We start from the raw sequence: 17,819 nt of genomic DNA, 5'->3' as shown, positions 1-17,819 counted from the left end.
TGTTTTCCGGCGACGGAATTCTCTATTCCTGCCACTTTTCAGTGGGATTTCCCATTGAAGCCACCCCAAGCTGTCGGGAAACCAGTGGGCGGGAGTGCGCTCCTGGTAGGAAAAGAGAATCCCGCCACCAGAGAATTCCAGCCCACATCTCAATTCCTCTAAACTATGGGCAATGTAGGCCTTGGGTTGAATTTTCCCCCCAAAAAAGTCTCAGGTTCTGACTGAAAACCAGTGTGTTTCTCTCCAGAATCACTGCCAACTTTTCACTCCAGATTTGCCAATCTGGCAGTTCCAACTTGGTAATGCCAGATTGACAGTTCCAGGTTGGCAATGCCAGGGGATTGGACCCAGAGCGGGGCCTCCAGGGAACCCCATGGGGGGGCACCTATTATGCTTGGCAGTGCTCGGTTGGCAGTGGCATTTTGGCAGTGCCAGGATGCTAGGGAGAACTCCGCTGCCAGGCCCCTCATCACCCGGGACAATTATGTCCTGGAAATCAGTTGTGATTCATGCCAGCTTGCCATCACACTGCCGGCGGTGGGGGGGGGGGGGGATGGACATTTGACCACCCCAGAAGCAATGGCGTGAAGCTGTTTAAAAATATTGAAATGTAGTCAATTTCATGGTCATCAGGTTCATGTTGGGGAAGATCTCAAATTGAGATCTTACCGCCATAAATACCGTTATGGCCCTTATGCGAGAGTTAGCGGCCATAACGGGATTTGCACCAGTAGCGAACAGGCAAAGAAAACCATGGGCCTTGACTAGTCAATCCATCCCCATAGGGTCCCTCATCCCAAACTTGATTTTAGTAAATCCCCATTATTCTCCTGATACACAGGTATATCCTTCCTTCAGGAAGGAGACCAAAACTGCGCAAATTACTTCAGGTATGGCAAAGAATGTAATGGAACTGTAGGCAAAGGCGCTACTATCAGATAGTTAGTAGGTGTTGCTGAAGAACAAACTCGAGAGCGTGCATTTGGCAGTGTCAATTCCTCTAAACTCTGTGTGGAATTTAGAAAACTGCAAGAGCAGTAATTTCAGGAACACTGATTATCTTGGAATTATCTGTAATCAGGGGTGGATCTGAAACGTGGAATTTCAGTTGGAATCTGCATGGAATACGTCTGAGCCGGAGGAAGCTGTTGAGAAAAGAGACCTAGTTGTGAAAGGGAGTGTGAGAAGATGTATGGTCAAACGTGAGGAGGGAAACAGCAAGCAATGAAGATGAATGAGAGAAAAGTGGCAAAGGGAAATCCTGCCGGAAAGAATAGCGGAACTTCTGCAAGCTGGACATTCCTAGAATAGAAAAGGCAATGAACGTAAAGCAAAAATCAAAACAAAACATTTCAAATGCTGGAAATCTGAAGTAAAAACAAAACATTCATGTAAATACTTCAGTCAAAATTAATACAATATTATTTTGGTAAAAACCATCTGGTAATTGCTGCTAGTGAACAGCTGCAAATTTAATTTTTGAACAGCGAAAATATTGTTTTTTATTCTTTAATGGGATGTGAGCATTTCTGGCTAAACCAGCATTTATAGTCCATCCCTAATTACCCTGAGAAGGTGAGCTGCCTCCTTCAAGTCCATGTGGTCTTTGTTCCCCCACACTTCTATGAGCTGGGGGACTTTACCTTGAAGAATCTCCCTTTCAATTATTCCTTTGTTCCTCCTCATTTGGAGGTATTTGACTCCCCTCTGGCCTTTGTAACACCATTTTATAATCTAACTGGAATGATCTTCTGATATCACACAGCATTTTTCAGTGGTTTTAATCAGTGGTTTTAATCAGCTAGAACTGTGCCTGCCTGTGACTGCTCTGCACTGAGTGCCGCCTACAGGCTGCAGCTCGATATACCTCCCCGAGGGGGCGGAGCCACAGGCAGAGCCCACAAGTGCATCAACATAATACAATACAATGTAATGTAATACAGTGGTGAATGGTAGCAGTAATACATTCACCACACTTATTTACTACCTCTTTGTATTCGAATTGTGTTTTTATTTTAATCTGTTACTTCATCTTTTGCTCGTTGTGTTTGTCCATTCTACTTCATTAAATGCTTGTATCTGGAACCCATGCTTTCACTTTTCAGATGCTGTCAGACCCACTATTTATTCCCAGCACCTCCTGTTTTTATTTCAAATTTACAAAATGTGCTGTTTTTCTTTCTATCCTTGGGCAAAATTCTCCCGAAAAGGTGCGATGTCTGCCGACTGGCGCCCAAAACGGCGCCAATCAGACGGGCATCGCGCCGCCCTAAAGGTGCGGAATGCTCCGCATCTTTGTGGGCCGAGCCCCAACATTGAGGGGCTAGGCCGACGCCGAATGAATTTCCGCCCCGCCAGCTGGCGGAAAAGGCCTTTGTTGCCCCGCCAGCTGGCACGGAAATGAAATCCCCGGGTGGCGCATGCGCGGGAGCGTCAGCAGCCGCTGACAGTTTCCCACGCATGCGCAGTGGAGGGAGTCTCTTCCGCCTCGGCCATGGTGGAGACCGTGGCGGAGGCGGAAGGGAAAGAGTGCCCCCACTCGGTGGGCCCCGATCGCGGGCTAGGCCACCGTGGGGGCACCCCCCGGGGCCAGATCGCCCCACCCCCCCCCACCCAGGACCCCAGAACCCGCCCATGCCGCCTTGCCCCGCCGTACAAAAGGTGGTTTAATCCACGCCGGCGGGACAGGCAATTTATCGGCGGGACTTCGGCCCATCCGGGCCGGAGAATCGAGCGGGGGGGCCCGCCAACCGGCGCGGCCCGATTCCCGCCCCCGCTGAATATCCGGTACCGGAGACTTCGGCAACCGGCGGGGGTGGGATTCACGGCAGCCCCCGGCAATTCTCCAACCCGGCGGGGGGTCGGAGAATGACGCCCCTGGTCTTTATAGATCTTTTAACTTGTACATTTTTTGACTAGGTAGGGCAGATAGACCGTTTCCTGTATGAGATGTACACAACAAAGAGGTATATCATTAAAATTGGAGTTAGGTCATTTAAGGGTGATGTCAGGAAGCACTTCTTCACACAAAACAAGAAATATCTTTGACTCACAAAGTCCTATGGCGACACCAACTGAGTGATAAAAAGTTGCGGATAAGATGGGATGTAGACAGACTGCAGAAAGTGCTTTAATTGTTCTATTTCTATGTTTGCTTAATACAAACTTATCAATATCACACAAGAATGTTAAACTAATTGGGTAGGTTCAGTTTATTTGAAGGTGAAGTCATGGATTTCTCAGCAGACAGATTTACTATAAAGATTCAGCTGCTATTGTTAATAGTTGGAACTCCTTCACACCACATGCTACTAGCTAAACTGTAAGAAACTCTGAACAATGTCCATCCTTGGTTTCCTCCAATGCTCTGCTGAAGCCCAACACAAACTGGAAGAACAACACCTCATCCGATTGGGCATGCCTCTAACTCCACCGTCCTGCTCGTTCTCCATAACCTTTCAACCCATTACCAACTGAAAATCTGTCTAGCTCCTCCTTAAATTTAATCTGTCGCATATCCACCACATTCTGGGGTAGCAAATTCCACAGATTCGCAACCCTTTGGGAGAAGTAGTTTCTCCTCAACTCTGTTTTAAATTTGCTACATCTTAGCCTAAGACTATGACCTCTTGTTCTCGAATGCCCCACAAGAGGAAGCATCCGCTCCATGTCTACTTTATCCATACCTCAATTTAATCTCCCCTCATTATTCTAAACTCTGATGAGTATAGGCCTAAACTATTCAATCTCTCTTCATACGACAAACCCCATATCTCTGGAATCAAACTAGTGAATCTCTTTTGAACTGCCTCCAATGCCACTACATCTTTCCTCAAATAAGGGGACCAAACCTCACGTGTGGTCTCACCAATGCCTTGTACAGTTGCAACAACACATCCTTTCCTTTAACTATATATAATTCAAATGCTGGTTGATCTTCAATGTGAAAAGAAATCAGTACAATACACCATGCTCAATCTACTTCTTAAAATGTTAGCACTGAATTTAGCACTTGGCAGATTCATGTGCAGGTTTATCCAGCTCTCATCCATAATTAATGCAGACTTGAAATGATCTGAAGATGGCAGAGATTGTGACTGAATGAAACTTTTCAATGAGAATCAACCAACATTTTATTAATATGGTGAGAAATTAATGAGCCTGGAAATGTTCACAAAATAGGAATATTAGATAATTAATTGTTGGCCACTTAATCATGAACATAGATGCGTTACTACATCTGGGTCCAACATGTACTCTATCAGAAATCCCCTTTTCATGGTTCAGGTAATGGATATTTCAGTTCCAGTTTTGACTTACTTAAGTGAGGATGTCATTTTCCAACATAAATTGCAGCTCCAGACTGCTCTTCTGTGTGGTATAAAATCCATCAAGATACACATTTGGCTTGGCTAACATTCAACATGTAATTATAACAGCAATTATAAAAATAATCTGAAAGCATTTCTGAAGTGCCATCAATAAAATATGATTATCTCCATAGAAAATGGAACTTTGTGGCCCAAATTCACTCATCTTCCTTCCTCTGTACCAATTAATGGAATAGCTTGTTTTCCTGTGAACCTTGGTGGCATCTCAAAAATAGCTGAACGCCCACTGAATCTCATTGTTCACTGGGGCCCTCTTTCCAGAACTGGACTGCATGTACATTTAACCACTGGCACAACCTTGCAGGAATAGTGGGCACTGGGTTGCATCTCCATTGGTGAACTCCCCCAGGCGCAGGACGTCATCAATTGCATCTATCTCTGCACCCGTGGCCAGTGAGATCGATCAACAAGAAGGGTTTCCCTTCTTTCCATGCCTAGCTGGCCTGTAATCTCAATGAGCGCTGTCTCCATATCTGTGTTTGCTTTCCTGGCAGCTGCCTTTACTCTTTCAGCTATTGCCAGTCCAGGATGCCTCAAATCTTCACTCAAATCCCCAAAATGAGTACGTGGATCCTTGGGGACGAGGTCACTGGCCCCTTTCCGGGAGTACCAAACAGAGGCACCAATGTAGACTTTGAGAATGGTAAAGCCCTGGAAAGAGTTGTTTCATCAAGGGAGGAGAAGGATGTAAGAGAAGAAGAGTAATTTAGAGACTGAGGGAGGTGATACCAAGCAGAGAGGTGTCCCTTGCTACTTGAGGAGGGAGCCTCTTTCTTCCATCCTCCAAGAAGTGACCCTTCCACATTTCCTTCACAGCCTCCAGCATTAGATCCAGGTCAGCATTGATGAAGGAAGAGCCTGCACTGCCTGAGGTGCCAGGCGCTCCTCTTAGATATTTTGTTTTCTTTTGGTGCTGTGCAAAGTTTTCAATCAAACTTTAGATTCTCCGTTAGGACAACCAGCAGTGAGGTGAGGTGTCGAAATGAGCCACACAATTCATCTGATCCACCTCATTGCTGCCCCCACTAGCTTGAAGTGGGCAGGAAACGCGTCACCATGTCAATTAAGGTCTCACCCAGTGAGAATCTGGGGCGGGATTCTCCCCTACCTGGCGGGGCGGGGGGGCCTCGACGGGATGGAGTGGCGTGAAGCACTCCGGCGTCGGGCTGCCCCAAAGGTGCGGATTCCGCCGTACCTTTAGGGGATAGGCCCACCCTGGAGTGGTTGGCGCCCCGCCGGCTGGCGTGGAAGGCCTTTGGCGCCACGCCAGCCGGTACTGAAGGGACTCAGCCAGCCGGCAGGACTCCGCACATTCGCGGGAGCGTCAGCGGCTGCTGACATCATCCCCATGCATGCGCAGGGAGGGTTCACCTACGCATCGGCCATTGCGGAGACCTACACGGCCGACGCGTAGTAAAAGAGAGCCCCCACAGCACAGGCCCACCCACGGATCGGTGGGCCCCGATCGCGGGCCAGGACACCATGGGAGCACTCCCCGGGGCCAGATCGAGACCGGCATAGCAGCAGCAGGACATCGGTCAATCACGGGCCGGAGAATCGCCGGGGGGGGGCCCGCCGACCGGCGCAGCGAGATTCCCACCCCCGCCGAATCTCTGGTGCCGGAGAATTCGGCGGCCGGCAGGAGCGGGATTCACGCCACCCCCCCGGCAATTCTCCGACCCGGCAGGGGGTCGGAGAATCCCGCCCCAGGTTTCTGATTCAAAAACAGAACCATTTCCTGGTTTTTTATATGTTTCTCCTCACTTGTATAGTGTGAACTACCTCCTACTTTTCTCAATCTCACTGTCTATGTTCACTGGTTCTTGGAGCAAACAGTAATTCTGGCATATGGTGCCAGAGTGTAGATTTACATGGTGACATCGGCTGTACCTTCATTCATTCTCATTCCTTCATTTCCAGAAAAAGGCAGAAGGATAAAATGTGAAAATCCTCAGCCCATCAAAATGAAGTAATATTTCCACTGTGTGCCATTCTCAAAACATGCAAATCAAGTTAAATGTACGTCCGTGTGACTGCAACTCTGTCAAAAACTATTATATGGCATGAATATTATTGTACTCAGTGTGAGGCTGCAGGAGCTTCCAGATTCACTGTTCTCCACTCCCAAGAACCACCAGAATGGTTTCATTATGCTGGCCATTGATGTGTTGGGTGTTCTGGATCACATACAGATCACCAACACTTGAAATAGTGCAACACTATTTTATTGAACCATTAACTGTTTAAACATATTTAGACTGTGGGTTAATACGATACTAGCTTTAACTAAAGACTTTTGCCTTGTCCTAACCAGTCGAAGCACTCACCACATGGTGAATGTCTGTGTTACAGGCTGTGAGCTCTGTCCTCCTAGCTAGCTGCTACTCGAATGAGTGGGAACTCTGATGCCCCCTGTCTTTATAGTGCGTGTGCTCTCACTGGTGATTGGCTGCGGTGTTGTGTACGTTGATTGGTCCCACTGTGTGTCCATCAGTGTGTGTCTGCACCATGATATACTGGTGTATATTATGACAGCCATGAGCTTATTTTCTTTTTCCATAAAGTAGCACTACTCCCACTAATTAAATACCATCTCATTGTTCCAGTTTTAGAAGAACAGTAAGCTACAGAAAGTTGATAGGCTAGTAACAATTTCATGGGCTCTTCATTTTCAGTGGCACACAGCACGTGTCCATTTAATAATTTTTGGATTGTTAACTGAGCCATCTGTCAATGGCATAGGATCAAACAGATTAGAGAATTAAATACATGGAGCAAAGAGTGTCTGGGAAGTAGGGATTTAGATTCAAGGGGCATGGGCATCAGGACTTGGGTTCCATTTAAACTATCATCTCGGACCAGTGTCTGGGCAATTATATTACTGGAGCTGTGGACAGGGCTTTAAACAACTGGATAGGGGCAGGGGCAAGGGGAGTGGGAAGAGAGCTTGGGTGAAATGGGACAATAGGGGTTTAGAAACCCAAAGATAAAGCTGAAGACAACAAAACAATGTGGAGAAAAGTAGAGTGAGGCAGGAAGGGGCAGAGAATTTAACAGTAATTGTGCATCATAGAGTAAGGCGCATGCAATAAATAGTAGTAAAAAAAACGTGAAATTAAAGGTTTTTTATTTGAATGAGTGAAGCATCTGCAATTAGATGAACTAATGGCACAAATACAGGCAGCATGGTAGCATAGTGGCTAGCACTGTTGCTTCACAGTGCCAGGATTCCAGGTTCGATTCCCGGCTTGAGTCACTGTCTGTGCGGAGTCTGTACGTTCTCCTTGTGTCTGCGTGAGTTTCCTCCGGGTGTTCTGCTTTCCTCCCACAAGTCTCGAAAGACATGCTGTTAGGTGAATTGGACATTCTGAATTCTCCCTCCGTGTACCCAAACAGGTGCCAGAATGTGGCGAGTCGGGGCTTTTCACAGTAACTTCATTGCAGTGTTAATGTAAGCCTACTTGTGACAATAACGTTCATTATATAATTAGAAATAGTTTAGTTTTAATCATCATTATAGAGACATGGGGTGAGATTTTCCGATCCCCCGCCGGTTGGCGGGCCACCCCCCGCGATTCTCCGGCCCGGATGGGCCTAAGTCCCGCCGCTAAAATGCCTGTCCCGCCGGCGTAGATTAAACCACCTACCTTACTGGCGGGTCAAGGCGGCGCGGGTGGGCTCCAGGGTCCTGGGGGGGGGGCGCGGGGCGATCTGGCCCCGGGGGGTGCCCCCACGGTGGCCTGGTCCGCGATCGGGGCCCACCGATCCGCGGGCGGGCCTGTGCCGTGGGGGCACTCTTTCCCTTCTGCCTTCGCCACGGTCTCCACCATGGCGGAGGCGGAAGAGACTCCCTCCACTGCGCATGCGCGGGAATGCCGTCAGCGGCCGATAATGCGGCCGCGCATGCGCCGCCCGGAGATGTCATTTCCCCGCCAGCTGGCGGGGCACCAAACGCCTTTTCCGCCAGCTGGCGAGGCGGAAATTCATCCGGCGCATCCTAGCCCCTTAAGGTTGGGGCTCGGCCCCCAAAGATGCGGAGCATTCCGCACCTTTGGGGCGGCGCGATGCCCGACTGATTTGCGCCGTTTTGGGCGCCAGTCGGCGGACATCGTGCCGTTTCCGGAGAATTTCGCCCATGGTTACAAGGTGAATAATTATTCTGGGGTATGCAATATTTTGGAAAGACAGACAGAATGGTAAAGGAGGAGTGGTAACCCCAATAGCAAAGGATGACACAAAGACTTTAGTGAGAAATGATCTGACCTCAAAAGATCATGAAGTAAAATAAGTATGGGTGGATATTGTTACTACACCCTGGGCTAGTGCAAGGTCAATTCCAGCCCCACAGGCCCTGGAGTCCCAACACAAGTGAATTGACCTATAATCTGTATGTTTTCATGAGACCTTTGACCATTGACTGTTTCAATGACATACATGCACCGGATTTGTAAGTGAAACATTTTTTAAAACTGTCTATTTATAACAACAGTCTGCTAATCTAACTATTCTCCTAACACCATCCACACCTCCACCCAGACACATACAAAACAAACACATGGTGGGGGTAGAGAAGGATCAAAATAACAGGATTACACCTGGAATGAGAGATGACTTTCATCTCTGCGGAGGTTCTTTATAGGCAACGATCAGAATGGGATGTGTTAAAAACCATCGATTGGTCTGGATCTTTTAGTATCTGCCTTCAATTAGAGATCTCAGCTGCAGGAATTCTTCTGGAGAGTCACCTTCACTTGTACAGGCCTCACCAGATTGACCCTCAGTCTCACGGAGATAATATTAGAATTCTCTGCCTTCGAGTTTGCAGCAGATTCACCGTCCACTCGGCCTTTCGACAGCTTGTCTGGTTTTTGTGCAGGGTTTCTGGCAATATGAAGAAAGAGAGAAGGGCCTAGTCTTCCGGACCTTTCAGGGTTCTCAGGAGAAATATCAGACTGGGAATTTGCCAGTCTTTCAAACAGAGTATTGAACTTTCACAGGCCTGGCTACTGCTTGCAGTCTTTCAATCGGAAGTTACTTTCACAGGCCGGGCTGGAGATACTGTATGTCGCATTTCAATCAGAAGTTACTTTCACAGGCCTGAGAGAGAGCATTTAAACCTGCTATTTGCTGTCTTCCATAGAACCTATTCTCTCCAAGGTTTAAACCAGACTGAAACTTAGTTCTGCAAAATGGAGCTTGCCTATGTGTTTCCAGAACATTCCAAAACCAGCCATCAATCAGAATTGAGAGTCATCAAGACCCGGATTTCAGGAAGACTGATTGGCTGCTAACCAAGTCCATCAAAATGACATCACAGGACCCTGCCACATAGCACGCTGGATTGAGGAGAGTGCTTGGGCCAGTTTCGGGGTGGTTCAGCTCAAAATCAAGGTCTGCAGTTTGAAATCAAAATCTGCAATTTTGAAGCGGCCAACAAGGCAGGAATTAAAAATGGAAACAAGAGTCAGACAAGGGCTCAAAATAGGTTCCTTACAATATTAGGAACAGAAAGAGTCAGAAAACACTGCTCGGGTAGGTTCTAAGCCCTGAACAGTAGTTATGCCATTGCCATGCACATTAAGCAATAAATTATTGGAGCTTGTAACAAAGGCAATATAATTGTGGGAGACTGTTAATGTTCTTATAGACTGGGACAACTAAATTGGCAAGGGTGGTCTAGAAGATGAGTTGGTAAAATAATTTTGTGACAGCTTCCTGAAGCAAAACATTGTGGAACTTACTCGGAAAAATGAGGCATGGGTCATAGTAAAAGATCCACTGGGAAACAGTGATCACAATGCAATTGAATTCTATGTTTAGTTTGAAAGAGACATACTTTGATTACAAACAAGAATCATAAAATTAACCAAAGTCAATTGCATAGATATAAGAGGAAAACTAACGAAGGTTGATTAGGTTAATAGATTAACAAATATGAAGGTAAATAAACTGTGGGACATATTTAAACAAATAATCTAGAGATTCAATTAAAATAAATTCCATCAAAAAACAGAGACTCAGCAAGAAAGACCCACCCGTGGCCCATTCGTGAAGTGAAGGGTAGTGTTATATTGAAAGGCTTATTGTTTTGCAAAGGAAGGGGAGATGGCAATGTCATTGGCCTAGTATTACTAATGCCCTGGGGATACAAGCTCCCATCAGAGCATCTGGTGGGATTAAATTCAATTGTGGGGGGAAAAATCTGGAATATTAAACTAATCTCAGTAATGTCAACCATAGAAACTACTATTGATTGTCATAAAACCCCATCTTGTTCTGGACAATGATACCCATTAAGAAGGAAAAAATACCATTAGCTTGGCTGAGGATTGGGAGTGTTTAGAAACCAACAAAGGGCCACCAAAAGGTTGATAAAAAGGGAAAAGTAGAATAAAAGAGTAAATTAGCCAGGAGCATAAAGCAGATTGTAAGGGAATTTACAAATGTATAAAAAGGGAATAGAGTAGCTATAGTAAATAGTAAATATAGTAAATTAGAAGCAGGGAGTGAAATCATGGGAATGAGGAAATGCCAGAGACATTGAACAAATAATTCATGTCTGTCATCACAGTTAAAGACACAAATTAGGGTTAGGGTTAGGGTTAGAAATAAAGGGTAAGTAAGGGCTAATAAGAGTGATGAAATTAAGGTAATAAATATCAACTGCAAAAATGTATTAGAGAAACTTAACAAATTAAAACCCGACAAATCCCCAGCACCCAATCATTATATGGGCAAAATTTACCATGCAGCCCGTTGTGAAAGATGGCCTGCTATTGGCCAGTGCAGGGCTTTTCTGGTCCTGCCATTATCAATGGGGTTTCCTGTTGAATGAGCCCCTTGCTGCCATGAACCCCACGACGGGGGGGGGGGTCATTGGCGGGATTGGATCATCGGCGGGACTGGAATATCCCACTGGTTAGAACAGCCGGAAAGTTCCAGCCTAACATTTCAACTTGGTCTCCCTTCAGCTTCCTCTATTCCAAAAGAATCCAGCTTATCCTATCCAATCTTTCCTGGTAGCTAAAATTCTTCCACCCAGGCAACATCGTTGTAAGCTCTGTACGATCTCCCATGAAATCGTACTTTTCCTATAGTGCGGTGACCAGGATTATATTCAGTACTCCAACTGTTGCCGTAATATGCAGTTCCAGTATTACCTCCAAGATCTTACATTCTATACCTCTGATAATAAAGCTAAGTATCCTGTACGCTGTCGTGGCCACCTTGTCGACCTGTGTAGCCACCTTTGGGAATCTGTGGATATAATTCCAAGGTCCGTCTGTTCCTCTATACTTCTGAGAAGCCTACTACTTATTTTGTGCTCCCTTACATGGTTAGATTGCACCAAATGCATTATCTCTCACTTCTCCAGCTTGAAATTGTTCAGATCCCAGCTCTGAGAATCTTGGACATTCCTGAAACTTGTTAGGGTTTGGCTTGATAGACCACAGTCATCTAAAGAATACAATGTATGGAAAAATCAAGGGTAAGAAAACAAACAACAGGATCTCAAGGGACAGAATTTCCACGCTCCCCATGACGGAGGCATGTTGAACCAAACCAAAAGTAAACTATTCCCAAATCACCACCCAGAGATCAAGTCCTCATTCCCTATGAGGAATGGGTCCTGGAAATTGTGCGATTGCCCGAGGAGAGATCAGTCACCGACAGAGAGGTGAGGATCTATTGCCCCTTCATTCAGGTGACCTGACTTAAGTGAGTTGTTCATGCCAGACAACATGATCCTGCCCTCTCACTGACCACGTGCCCATTGTCTCGCAGGATCTCCATCTGAAGAGGTTGGGCCACCTGGGGTCATTCCTCCCCCTGCCACCCAGGAGAACATCTCGGAGGAGAGCTCCGAGGAGAACATAGGCGAGGTTTCACAACTATCACCTGTACTTTCCACCAGCGCAGAGAGACACACCTAGATGGGAAATATTAGTGAACAGGTTTCTGGGGCACAGTCTGGTGAGCACCACACAGTTGCTGATGCACATCAGGTGGCAGCAGATACATCCAAGGGAGACAGCAGTCGGAGGTCTGATGGACCCCAGGACTCAGCTGGGTCCCAGCCAGATACCGAGCCTCTGGACAAGGTTCTCACAGAGCTGATGCAAATGACAGACCAGAGCCGTGAGATTCAGGAGGGGATGTCAGTGACATTCCAGCAACTGCAAGGTTATTTGGAGAGCCCCAAAGGCTTCAGGTGGCAGGAGATGGTGTCGTCAATGTGTGGTACCGAGGCCAACACTGCCAGGGTGGCAACGAGAGTGGAAAACCTGGAGCATAACATCTGCGTATTGAGTGGTGGTGTCTAAGGCATTGCTCAGTCTGTGATGACCATGGCTGAGGACCTCAACATCATGCCCCAGTCATGGTGGGGCGTGACCCAGACGCAGGTGGACTTTGTCGAGGCACTGCAGAGCATAGCCCAGTCACTGAGCAGCATCGCTGAGGGCATCGGCATCATAGTGCAGATAATGGGGAGCCCCCAAGATTAGCAGAGCCAGATGACTCAGAGGCCTATAGAACTCAACCCAGCTGCCCCTCCCCCCATGAAGTCCCTGAGGGCCCTGCAGCACCATCAAAGAGGAGGAAGCACTGGAGGAAACCCAGGGCCTTAAAACAAGGAGGCTACGGTGGTGTCCATTTCTTCCGAATACTCTCCTTCTCACACTGGTGCATCTCAAGGGCAGTGGGCAGAACAGGGTGGCCCGTCTGCTCTAGGCTCTTCAGAGGTGTCCACCCAGAGCATCAAAGGCCATGTAAAGCAGCAGGCTTCCTCCACCTCTGATGTGCATCCTGGGGACACACGTAGATGTAGCACTAGACAATGGAAAATCAAAAAGTGAAAGGAGCATGACCACCAAGAGCAAGTGTCCTCCTCCTCCTCCAGGGGGTGTCATGCCAAGCGGACGGGGCACAGGTGCCGCACTGTCTCTCTGATGCGACAGTCTTCTGTGGCACATGGTGTCCATAAGCTCATTGAATGACCAATGACGCCAGTACACCCTGGGCCGTCATTGGCCTCTCCTTCTGGGCCCCTCCTCAGCCTGATGGGTGGCCCCTGCAGCCTGAGTTGTCATTACTGCCTTCTATGGTGTCTGCCTGCCTCGGCTGTCACAAGCAAAGCGGGGGCAGCCTCTGCGGGATTTACACCAGCAAACATTGTTATATCTGGAAGGAATTGGAGAAGGAGAGGAGCTAACAATTAGCTTGGGCTTCCATCCTGGGTCCCTCAAATCCCCCAAACCTCCCCACCATTACTATGACTGTCCTGCCTTCTCTCGAGTGCCATTCAATGAGCCAGTTGTGCTGGCAAACCTTGCTCTGCGTACCCCAGCCACATCAGCCTAGAGCCCAGAGATCTGCCGGGAACATTAGAGACGCTGTGCTCAGCTGACCTTCGCTCATCCACACACTCAGCCTTTGGTCGGGAGAAGATCCATAGTGGTGAAGCCCTGCTCTTCAGTGTTTGATTGTCGGCAGCTGGCACTTTGGTGCTCCTAGAGTACAGGCACACTGTTCAGGCATCAAAGGTTGCTGTACATGCGCTAATCATCCTCTGAGACGTGGCACCTGTGCCTTTGAGGAGGCACTTGAGAGTTGAGGAGCTTGAAGTGCAACTAACAAGGTTAGTTCCTCATTTGAAATAGCCTTCAGCTGTGAAGCTGCTCACAGTCAACGGGAATAAAATTTATTTTCAGGAGAGAAGCTTCAGCAAGGCTCTGTCTTTGAAGAGTTTGGTAGGATAGATCGGCTGAAGCTGTGGTTGTCCCTGTTTCAGGTCTCCATAATATTTAAAGATACCTTGACGACCTCACAGATGCAAAGCCCCTCACCCCGTGGGCGCAGGGGCGATCCCCGACCTAGAAAGCTCCAGCCCCCGACCATGCCCAAACCCTCTGAAGGGTTCCCCAACGCCTCCCCCCCCCAGCACTGGGGCAGCAGCTCCGGTGCCCTTGAGCTGCATGCTGGTAAATGGAAATGGCTCCTCACCTCCTCATTTCCCCTCAGTAGCCGTTGATATTGTTTTTAAAGCTTGACAATTTTGAAAAGGAGTACTAATCGACACCCACGTACTTAATGCTGGGGAGAAGGGCGATATCTGGGAGGCCGCTGCATTTGACTTCAGTCTCGTTAATAAGATTGAAATGAATGCAAATGAAGGTTAATGATACTTTTGCCATTTTGGAGCTTGATTCGGAAATTTAGCATGGCTAATCCACCTAACTTGCACAGCTTTGGACTGTGGGAGGAAACCTGAGCACCCGGAGGAAACCCACGCAGACATGGGGAGAAAGTGCAAACTCCACACAGTCACGTGAGGCCGGAATTGAACCCGGGACTCTGGAGCAGAGCTAACCACTGTGTCACCATGCCGCCCGCATGGGATGAAATGTCTGGGTGAAATATAAATAAGAAAGATGTCTGGCGACTGAGGTTGTTTGAGTTCTACTGTCAAATGCTTAGATGTGCTGCACAGTCCGAGAGTGGGATTCTCCGACCCTCCGCGCCGAAATCGTGCTCTGCACGGGGGCAGCGAATTACCCAAAATAGGCTCCCACACCGGCACGCAATTCTCCGGCGACCGGAGAATTGCTGCCAGTCACACGTGCGAGATCGATGCGGCACCGGTTCAGTGATTCCCCGCGGCGATTCTCCCCGCTCGACGGGCCGAGTGCCCGCTGAGTTCCGCTGGCGTCGTTCGCGTATGGTCCCACCCGGCCTGGTGGGGGGGTGGGGGCATCTGACTCCTGGGGGGAGGCCCCAATGTGGCCAGGCCCGCAATCGGGGGGTACCGATCGGCGGGCACGCTCATTCCGGGGGGGGGGCCTATGTTCCTCTGCGCCGGGCCCCTTTAGGGCTCCGCCATGTTGCGCGGGGGCCGCATGAATACGGCCGCTGCGCGCATGCGCAGACCCACGGACGGAAGTGCAGGGCCCCGCAGTAGCAGCTGCGGGGAGCACGCCGGGGCCCTGCCAGCCCCCTGAACGGCACAGAACCACTCCGGACTTTTCAAAAAAAGCCTGGAGTGATTCGCGCCTGTTTTCCGGCGGCCGTGGGACATAGCCCCATTGTTGGAGAATCCCATCCACAGTTTGCGGCATTTGTTTTTACCTCATTTAATCAGTAAAGGTCTGCAGCTCCACAGCAGCTGACCGCCTGAAGAGAACTTGTCAGAAACGCTCGCTCGCATCCTCACATTTCTTGGTTCTCCCCCACATCACACCCTCTCCGCCGGCCGCACCGGGCCTTAGTACGCATTTCATGCCTCCTGCCTGTTAATTGGCTCCCCTGCATGAAATTGCATTCGTGGCTGTCGCAGCCTGAAGCAAATTCCATGTCCGCTTCTGCACTGCACGCGCCCGACGAGCGCAAGATTCAGGCCTATAGGTTTCAAGGGCAGAAAAACTTGCGGAAGATTACTAAACCATTAAAATGAAGAAAAACAGCAAGTTTTGGCCTTAAAAGCCACCACCAGCAGAACTGCCTTCAGTTTAAATTTAATCCTGTGCAGCCATCTTAGATCAGTGGTGTGCAGAAGTGCTGCATAACCTGACCTAAAATCTGAGTAAATTTAAGATATTTACAGAGACAATACTAGAAATTAGGACTGTGCTGTTCAATGTAGCAACACTTTATGAAATATTCATGTAACCATTCCAAAAGTATCAGAAGACTCAATTTTCTTCCCATCTCACTTAAACTGTTGGCATGCAGCATTTCTATGGAAGTAGGTAACCCTCTGTTACTTCACTGAAATGGTGATCTTCTCGATGTGTCTCCAGGTAATTGAACCTTAAATTAATCCTCATGATTCCATTCTGTAGTTTTTACAAATGATCACAGTAATAAGATCCGGAGCTTTAAGAACAAAATGATTACATAGGAAGACTCGGTTAAAGTTTAATACATCAATCAGCAACAGAAGTCATTTTACAACCCACTCTGGAGTAAAGTTGTGTGCCTTTAGGCTCTGAAAAGTACAGGTAATCAATTTGATCTAAACTTGCTGCAAAAAAATAATTAAATGTACGCAACATGTGTGCAAATACAAATACTAATATACATCAGTGGAGCAGAGTTCTAACTGGCCACATGTTTAATAGTAGACTTGTAGGTCACAGGATAATCTTACTCTTTATCGAAGAGGTTTATAAATGCCAAACAGTTCATTATAAGCAATTAAACCAGTGGCAGTACTTACGTTGTAAATGCATTGTTTTGCTTTGCTCCAAGGTAGTGCGAATAAAGGTTAAACATCCCAATCATGAAGGCTACAAAAACCATGATGAATATGACCATGAATTTGAATATGTCTTTCACAGTTCTTCCTAGAGATATTTGTAAAGGCCCAAAGCTTTCATTAGCTGGAAGTATGTATGCAATTCTAGAGAAGCTCATCACCACTGCTATTGCATAGAGGCCTTCAGATATAAGTTGGGGATCAGATGGAAACCATTTAATTCGAGCTGGAAGAAATATTTAAAATACATAACATTAATTCTGCTACATGCCATTTTGATAAAAAGCAGATTCAAATAAGTCCTAGAACCTCTCTTCTAATGGTTTCTTATAAATTCAAATCACTATCCAAATTTAATTCAGCTTTTTGATTTTTGGTGAGTTTGCAAATCTATCTTATTTTTCAAACCAAAGCTTAACACACACTAGATACAACTTATCTCTGAACCTTTGTCACACTGATATAGTAAATACTTTCAGCAGAGTTGTGTGATGCATCTTCAGTTATTTGCAATAGCCACATGTTTGTTGCCCTTGGGAAAGCTGTGGGGAGCTGTGTTTAAGAAGACCATGGGTGGAGGTAAGACTACAACACGAGCATATTGATTCGTCAAATTGCTTTCCTTTTAGCACAGCCACTCATTGAAAGAGAAAATTAGTGAACCTATGGTGTGCCTTAAATTTGTAGCTGAAGTCTATTCCGCTGTTTTTATAATAAGGTGGATTACAACAAAAAGGAACAATTCCTAAATTACAAGGTATTGGTTGACTTGAGGAAGCCATCCTAGGCTATTAACGTATTGTGAGACTTGGGGATAAAACTGGAAGCCTTGTCCACACTCAGAACTCTGCAGCAAAGAATGAGGCCATTTGGCCCATCACGTCTGTGCCGGCTGTTGGAAAAAGCTGCACTTAGTCCCACTGCCCTGCTCTCTGCCTCTATCCTTGTACATATTATCCCCCAAATATGTATCTCATTCCACTTTAATTCAATACTTCAGATCACTTTGCAGTACAAATTATGTTCAAAAAACAATTACAATTCTAACAAACTGGAGGGCTATATTCCTGGCGTTGACCTCCTCCATTACTTGCCATTACTTTTTGAGCATGTGAATGGAGGGCCTTTTGGTTCCCTGAAGATCTTGGATATCTCTCCCACTTTCAATCACC

General features: G+C 47.2%; 1 protein-coding gene across 1 annotated transcript in view; it reads right to left on the bottom strand.

The window, feature by feature from the left end:
* The window catches only part of LOC140391660 (short transient receptor potential channel 6-like), a 242,855-nt gene that overhangs the window by 70,255 nt on the left and 154,781 nt on the right, over positions 1-17,819 (bottom strand). The window contains exon 7 of the mRNA XM_072476370.1: positions 16,609-16,873. Coding sequence (XP_072332471.1) covers positions 16,609-16,873 — 265 coding nt within the window. The remainder of the gene's footprint in view (positions 1-16,608; positions 16,874-17,819) is intronic.

The sequence above is a fragment of the Scyliorhinus torazame genome, chromosome 15, assembly GCF_047496885.1.
Source record: "Scyliorhinus torazame isolate Kashiwa2021f chromosome 15, sScyTor2.1, whole genome shotgun sequence".
Taxonomy (NCBI): Eukaryota; Metazoa; Chordata; class Chondrichthyes; order Carcharhiniformes; family Scyliorhinidae; genus Scyliorhinus; species Scyliorhinus torazame.
Note: the sequence above shows the minus strand (reverse complement) of the source record. Positions and strands in the feature narration are given on the sequence as shown.